The sequence below is a fragment of the Mandrillus leucophaeus genome, unplaced genomic scaffold, assembly GCF_000951045.1.
Source record: "Mandrillus leucophaeus isolate KB7577 unplaced genomic scaffold, Mleu.le_1.0 Scaffold535, whole genome shotgun sequence".
Lineage (NCBI taxonomy): Eukaryota > Metazoa > Chordata > Mammalia > Primates > Cercopithecidae > Mandrillus > Mandrillus leucophaeus.
The window spans coordinates 107761-116446 of NW_012105753.1; the positions used below are offsets into that span (position 1 = coordinate 107761).

The 8686-nt window shown below is 34.7% G+C and overlaps 1 protein-coding gene across 1 annotated transcript in view; it reads left to right on the top strand.

Moving 5' to 3' along the window:
- CAMK2D (calcium/calmodulin-dependent protein kinase II delta) overlaps positions 1 to 8686 on the top strand; it is a 115911-nt gene that overhangs the window by 51969 nt on the left and 55256 nt on the right. The window contains exons 12-13 of the mRNA XM_011997286.1: positions 2146 to 2187; positions 4615 to 4663. Coding sequence (XP_011852676.1) covers positions 2146 to 2187; positions 4615 to 4663 — 91 coding nt within the window. The remainder of the gene's footprint in view (positions 1 to 2145; positions 2188 to 4614; positions 4664 to 8686) is intronic.

The following is an 8686-nucleotide window of genomic DNA, read 5'->3' on the forward strand; positions in this document are numbered from 1 at the left end:
TACGATATGACAAAGTTTTTTTTTTTTTTTGAGTTTTTTTGGTTAAGTTAGTTGTCAAGCAGTGTGTTCTAACATGAGATTATCTCATTTCATTGTTGAACATTGTACTGATAGCTGTGGTCTCTGTAGTTGGAATTATTGCATGCTGCATTCAAAATACAGCGCTTTGGTTGCTCTTAGCTCTTCTGATGATGATAGTTCTAGATTATGCAAACAATGGTTTCTTCGTTTCATGATGCAAATGCTGACATCAAGGAGAGCTAATGGGATTGTTGCTAGACAACATAAAAGTAGACCTTATTCAGAGTTCTTGTTTCCCTCTTATTAAAACACAACAGGGCTTTGTAAGACTTCACTTTCTGAGATAAAGAGGCACTGGATAATTTAGAGCTTTTTGTTTATTGTGTTTGAAATTAAATTGTCACTGTTTCACTTTAATCCAAAGAATGAAATTGCAAAGAATAGAGCTTTGAATTATCAGTGGAAACCAGTAAAGTCTATCTCAATCAAATCCACACAATTAACAACTAAATTAGTCTAACACTTTGAGATGGTATTATGTTAAAATTCAGAATTTGAATACCGTCATTCAGTGCTCTCTGAGTTCCATAACGTTTTCCCTAAACTATTTCGTATTTTGATTTATGATTTTCAGAATTTTTTTCAATTATTTACTGTTCTCATGCTCTTATTTTAAATAAATTTTACAATGTTAGGGAATCATTTCACTTGAGTTAACTATGAGGCTCCATTTAAAAACATTTAAAAGAAGGACACATCAGGCTGGGCGCAGTGGCTCACGCCTGTAATCCCAGAACTTTGGGAGGCCGAGGTGGGTGGATCACAAGGTCAGGAGATCGAGACCACAGTGAAACCCTGTCTCTATTAAAAATACAAAAAAAATTAGCCGGGCGTGGTGGCGGGTGCCTGTAGTCCCAGCTAGTCGGGAGGCTGAGGCAGGAGAATGGTGTGAACTCGGGAGGCGGAGGTTGCAGTGAGCTGAGATCGCGCCACTGCACTCCAGCCTGGGCGACAGAGCGAGACTCTGTCTCAAAAAAAAAAAAAAAAAAAAAGAAGGACACATCAAGATAGCAGGTTAACTACTAGTAACAGACAATGTTGATCACAGTTGTAGCCAAAGGAAAGGGAGAATGGAAGCAGTGCATATGTTCTCTCTCAATATTGCAGCAGTGTAAACTATAATGGTGGGAGAGTGCCCATGGTTGAGAACTCCCAGAGGGTTGCAGTACCTCCCCATTGCCAAGATACCACATAAAGAAGGTGCCAGGCATGTCACTGGTGTATGCATATTGCATCTTTTTTTAAAATCAGTTATTTGAGTGTTATTCTCCACTTGGGAATATTTCTTTGCTTTCTGACAGAAAACAATAGAAAAACCAATAATTTCTTCATAAAAAAGCGTAACTTTACAGCCAAATATCCCGCATCTATAGTCCATAAAGTGGAAGGTTTTTTTTAGATACGAATTAACATAGGATTTAATAGCAATATGCCTCAAATTATAGTGATTATATGATTAGTTCTAGAACCCTTTAGGTAAACTTTTAAAATATTCCTTAAAATTTTGTATGGACTTTTGAAATGGATTCTTTAGTATAGTCTTTTTTTTAGTGTTGTCCAATGGTTCTAGATTTTACAAGGGTATTCATTTGTGTGTTAATTATATTAATGATGCCATAATCAAGTTTCAAACCAATATAACTGAAAAATATCTTCTCCGAGAATTTGAAATCATCTCGAAGTTTTACCTCCAGTGTCCTTGGCAGTTCTCTATGGGACAGACATTCACAGGCCACTCATTAAAGAAGAAAGGAAAGCATAGGATTAGGTGAAACAGTGAGTGCCTCTACAAGTCTCTAAATATCAAAGCCTTGTTTGAATGCTGATCAAGAATAAGGTCTTTTGCATGCTGCTTCTGGGTAGGGAGGTTCCTATCTCATGGGCTCGCCAGGGAGATCTTTCATCAGAGATATTGTCAGCTGCAACTCTGACAGCAGTTAACATCGCTTTAGCTCTTGTCACTATTTCATTTTGTCAGCTGGCTCACTCTGCTCTGTCCCTCACACTAGAAATAATGTACTTACCAATGCGAACTGTTTCTTTCTCTATTTTGTTCTCACTCAGGAGCCCCAAACTACTGTAATCCACAACCCTGATGGAAACAAGGTATTCAGAAAGAATCAACATCATCTTGCTTTAACAAGACTATACATCTCATCAAATATTCAAAAAAATTAATTCATTATCTAAAAATAGGAAAGAAAATTCTAACCATTTTCTACCACACTTCCTTTTGGGCCTAATTTGTCTATAACTGTGGACATACTTCTTGCAAATAAAAATGAATGATATCTCGAAAGAGAAACTAATGTTCCCATGAGTCAATAAAAGTCAGGCTAAACGTGAATGAAGTCTTTATGTCAAGATGACTGTGTGTCTTAAGCAATTCCATCTGGTCACTTTTTTTCCCCAAGACTTTGTGCTTTGTACTGTAAATATATTGTGCATGGTATTTTAGAATTTCTGGCAATATCATTCCATTGTCTTCAAAAATATCAACTTGACTTCATAGGTTTTTTTTTTTTTTTACTTTAGTGTTACTTTTGAGTTTTATTCTATTCTGTTGTCAGAGTGGGGTTGTTTTTGTTTTTATTGTTTGTTTCTTAATTCCCTGTTGGTGGTGATGATGTTGTTGTTGTTATTGTTGTTGTTATTTGGCATGAATTTGAGGAGAATCAGGGAGTTTCACTTTTTGTGCAATATATCTGTTGTTGAGTAATACATATTCCAGTAACAGGGGTTTAACTACTTAGCCTGAAAGAAGACTAATTGTTTCCTATACATTATAAATTATTTGTATAGCATGTTAACTAAATAACAGCACTAGCATATATGTCTATAGGATGAAAGACCTTTTCTGAATTTATTCCATGTGTCCAATTTATTACTTTTCATACATTATTATATCTCTAAGGGAAGAAAACAAATACTAAACTTTTCTCAAATACTAGATATAGTCATACATCTTCTCCATGCTCTTATCAATGATGTTTAAGACTTAGAAAGCACATTTTATCTTAAGACTTAGAAAACACATTTCCTCTCTGGTTTAACATGTAGTTGATCAATATTAAAACCATTAAGTAAAAAACATGAAGTGTTATGTTCTTTAATATGAGATTTATTTTATAGTCATGACACTGCAAATGGTCTAGGTCCCAAAAAGCCTTGAAGTAGTCAGGACCATCACATATGAAAACAATTTTTTTAATAGCATTAGCCAATGAAACGCCAAGCATAACAGCTGGAATGGACACTTCAGTAGTTCTAGCTATATCATTTGTAAGAGTTACTGCATGATATTTCTTGCTTACATGAATTAGTTTAATTTTACAGTGCATGGGTTTACCTTCATTTACAGCTTAAATTTGAATACTAGGTCACATTAAGAAATGCATGAAGATTCCTTTCTTTGGTTTTGTGTGTATGGAGACTCTGGGTACACCTTTAATTAGTTTTTCCCTTGGTTTAAATATTATATATGATATTTATATAAATTTATCACTTTTTGGAATACTGAATCTCTAAAATGACACTGGCTGGTGTTTACATTATTTTCCAGAATCTGTTTTCCATTACTGAGCTATTGACTGGAAGTTTGTTTCCAGTTATTTTTGGCTCTAGCATTTAAATCATTCCAAGTAGAAAACTATGTCTTTCTTATGAATATTGCAAAATGTATTTGCTAGAAAATATTTTATTCATACATTATTAATGAACACATTTATCATACCATTTTAAGAAGTGTATCTTAATTCTGGCAGTTATAGTGTATTTTTAAGTGTGCTTAACAATCTTCCACTTAATTTGTAGTTTTACAAAGAAAGAACTTTGTCTTTTTATTATGGAAGTAGGTTTCTTATCAATAACAGCCAGTTTCTAATTTTGAAAAGAATGAAAAAAGTCTAATTGTCCTTGAAAGTAAATTATTCATTATAATTCCATTGTGCTGAGGACAAACATGAAAATTCTTCTGAAAAGTACTTTCAGCATATCTCAACTTAACCCCCTTAGCTTCTTCATCAAATGATGCAGTGAAATGTTTTCTCTCCTTATAAAGGAGTAAAGCATACAGGCCTTAACATAGTGCCTGACACAAAGAAGGTACTCTTATTGGTTAATTAATTGGGAATAAAATTTTTTTCTATTTTAAGTTTCAAATTCATTCGGCTAACATATTCAATTGCTTGTAAACACACAGAAAAAGCAAACCTTATAGGGCACTGTAACACAAAACACATCCTTACACAGTTTTTAAGGCTAACTGCATACTTCCGCTGCTTCTACAAATCACCTGGATTTATACAGCTTCGGAGATTAGGCAACCAGAGTACTCCCTGTTTGAAATGTTTGCAGCATCAGACATTTTATTTCTGTTAAAAACCACTTAATGTGTTTGTCCATTTGCATGTCAGCATATGCACATAGCCTGCTGAAGAATTTTGCATGATATGTATGTCACTAGCCAATTTTTAAAGATGAAATCAAACTATTCATTGCGTGCAACCTAAAAATGTGTTTTCTTCTCATCAGGAGTCAACTGAGAGTTCAAATACAACAATTGAGGATGAAGATGTGAAAGGTATGATTTAACCAGAAATGGAAAATCCTAACTCAGAGCTTCATATATATATATATACATGAAAAAAAAAAGTGCTTCAAATAACTAATAAGTTTAGGAAGTAGGCCTATCCTAAAACACAAAAATATTTTATTTATGAGTAAAAAAATATTTTTATAAGTACATAATTATTTCAACAATATGTTACTTTTGTCATTTTTCCCACATATTCTTTTGTATATTTTGAACTGTAGACATGTAGCATATTCTAGCACATTGCAGTAATGCCAACTAATAATGAGTTGCTAGTTATAGGAACATAACAAATTGTAAATTTGTCAGTCAAAAAGTAATATAAAATGTATTCACATTGGGTACATTCATAAAACTTATCTGGAAACCAATTTATATTCAAGGATACAGTATAAAAATAACTTTTTAACTTTTAGTCATCTCAAGTAAATATCAGTAGAATTTTCTATTTGGCTGCCTTTTTAATCCTAGTTTTTTGTGTACATTCCAAAGATATTCTTGACCTCCATTCACTTTGGTTGCCAAGGTTTTTTTAGCTACGTGTATGAGTCATTGGTAGTGTTTCTACAGACATCTTCTCAGTGCCGCTGCACACATATACTGAACACACATTTGCAGTTAGGTCACCTCCTTTGGCCACATCACTATTTTAGAAGTATTACTTTTGTATTAATTGCATTTGCAGTTTTATGTTGTTTTTGTAATTCATTGTATATAACCACAATCTCTATAGACCAGTTATCTAGAAGACATTCTGACAAACAGCGGTAACAGTAGGATTTGAAACAGAAATATTAAAGGAAACGAAATATAAATTGGGAGCAATGATCCATAAATTAATTAAACCTCATCTGAAAAGATTACTTACCTAATAGTATCACCATAAGCTTTAATTCTAAAGGTAGCATTAATACGATAAAGTCTTGAAAAGTTGTATTCATGTTTTAGAATAAAGGACTTGGAAATTCTCAGGTCAAGGAGACATGGGGTCAATTTAGAGAATAAAAATGGCTGTAGATCACAACTTGCCAGTCAGCTCTGCTGGCTTTTTCCTTTTTGTGTGAATAGAACAGCTGATGCTATTAAAGTGTACTCTCTATTTATATAACTAAGCACACTGACCTAACTCTGCTAGAGGTAGTCAGTCATTATTTTTTACAGTGGAAAGGTAGATAGCTGTGTCAAGAATTTTATTTAGTAGCTCTATTCATCTCACTCTTTCACTTAAGCTAAAATTTGAACTGAAGTAGTTTGATGAATCATTTATACCAGTCATATTAGATTGAAATATCTTTTTTTTTTTTTTAGCCAAATAAATAGATAAGCCATTTAGCTTTCCCAGTGATTCAGGAAGCATTATCTTTGTGTTTTGGATTCATTAGCTCTTTAAGCTAAGCTAAATGTTTCATATGAATTTTTACATTCTTCCCTTGAGCATGACTAAGAAAACTTGTTCATTGTCCACTGGAGAAACTGAATCTTTAAATAACTAAATAAAATTAGGAGAATACCAGCACCTCACTATATGCACTTCATCTGCACGTGATCATGAGAAGGGTTTTATTAAGTGGTCTTTCTCACCTGAATTTGGCATTCAGCTGTACTAAGTATTGGTTCAGGATCATTGTTATTAATCTATGTAAATATTAATGTATAAACAGAGTTCCTGTCAGTGTTACCTTGTAGTTTGTAATTTCTTTTTAATAAAATGAAATAATAATGTCAGTTCTTAGAAAACAGTTCTCCAATTCAAATCATAACAATGATATGGGTTTCATCTTGCCTCTGGGATTTCATAAATTGAGATAGTATTTGTATTATAGATACATTGAGTCTATATACAACAAGTATTAGAGAAATTCAGCAGCATATTGAGATCAAAAGAAATGTCCAGTTGCTCGTTTAACCCAAAGTGCTTTGGTTTATTCCCTTAATAAATGCATTATTTAAGTTTCTGCTTAATTTTACTGGTGTAGATCTGGCCAAAAATGTCATAGCCATACCTCATTAGGACTCATTTGTGTTCTCTAGAAGACCCAGACAGCCTTTTGTAGACTAACCCTTTTAATATTGAATGGTATCAGAAACCTTTAAGACTAGAAGACACTTTGAAAGATTGCCTAGGCGCCATCATTTTTACTGGGGCAAGTGGCACATAAAATGGTCTTAAATGATTTGAAATTATTTATTATGCTGATTATCTGTTTGTGTGAGAATCTCTCCATTTATCAGTGCGTGGTCCTCAAGAAAGACCCTATATGTGAATAATAATAAAAATGCTGTCTCATTTTTACTTTAGAATCTCTGTGGCTCTCAGTAGCTTGGTAGGGAATGTGTTTATTGTCCAGTTCTGTTGAAACCCAAATTTACTTATATCTAACATCTTATAACTAACATCCAAGAACTCACAAATACTATCAGTTAAATTATCTGACCAAAACTGTATCCTATCTACAAAGCCATGTCATATCTACAAAATTGTGTGTCTTCCACACACATACTTTTCAACCTTCTCTTTCCTGTAGACAACATTGTTATCAGTGAGACACCACACTTGTTGACATATTCTTAAAGGCATGCCCCCATACATACTTCTGCATGCGAGCACATGCTCTACCCATTGCTGCTGGCTGCCTCGGATATAGTGCATCTAACACCAGCACCTAGACGTACGTTGTTTTATCATGGCACATGATTCCTTGAATAGCATGTCACGTGCCTCCCATGCCAAGGCAGTGCACATTCTGCCCCATCCCCAAGGACTAACTGGCAGGGACAGCTTCTGTGTCCTCTCCAATGTAAAGAAACGTGGAGTTGCTGGAGGAGGGCATTAAACACTGTAGTGACCTGGTCAAAGGAAGAAATGAGGTAAACCAACAACAGAGTTTTTCTTTCTGGCCTCTTTGAGTGGGAAAAGGCAGACAGGCCAGCTGTTCTCAAAGATAAAAGAAAGCAAAAGTAGTCAGAGATTAATGGTTCTTCAGTCTGGAGCACCTTAGAGAGCCAGGATTTAAAGGCCCATTTTTCTTCAGCTCTTCTTACTAGTTTCCATTGAGAAATCATGGCCCCAGTCTGTGTAATACTTTTGAATTGTGTCTAGGCTGTTTCTTCATTCAGCAAATATTTATTGAATCCCTTCTGTTTACCTAAGTTCCACGTGCTTCTCTTTGTGAACTAGTCGTGTTCAAGAGATTTGAATGTGTCAGAGTCAAAATGCTGCTTCCTACCCTTTATATGAATCTTGTTGTGCTCTAATGTAGGCCCATTTATCTTACTTAATACAATAGCTATCAGGAAAAATTAGTGAAACCCAACATAAATGCATGTTTTATCCAAAAAAAAAAAAAAACTCAGTGAAACCCAGGAAAAAAGTGAGACCCAAGATAAATATATTTTTAAAATCTAAAAGTTATTTTATTTCCTTTTTCTTAAATACCTTCAACATTTAGCTCTAACCACATTTTTCTTCCCAAGCTCATAATCATCCTAAGGGACTTGAATTGTTTTACAACTCTTCTTTCTAAAAAGCTTCCAGAGTTCATTGTTTTCTTTCTCCAAGGCAATGTGTTAACACCCTAGTGTTGACCTTTTGAGCAACTTTCTAATTTTGTTCCGTGTTTAAAACCAAATATCTCTGATGCTATGTGAGGAAACTCAGCAGCAAACTCAGTGTCATGGAGAGTTACTAATAGTTTAAAAGCAAATGGGAGTCTGGGAGTGGTGGCTCACACCTGTAATCCCAGCACTTTGGCAGGCTGAGGCAGGCGGATCCCTTGAGGTCGGGAGTCCAAGACTAGCCTGACCGACATGGTGAAACCCTGTCTCCACTAAAAATACAAAAATTAGCTGGGCACGGTGGTACGCACCTGTAATCCCAGCAACTCAGGAGGCTGAGGCATGAGAATCACTTGAACCTGGTGGGTGGAGAATTGCAGTGAGCCGGGATTGTGCCACTGCACTCCGGCCTAAGTAACAGAGTGAGACTTTGCTTTAAAAAAAAAAAAAAAAAAA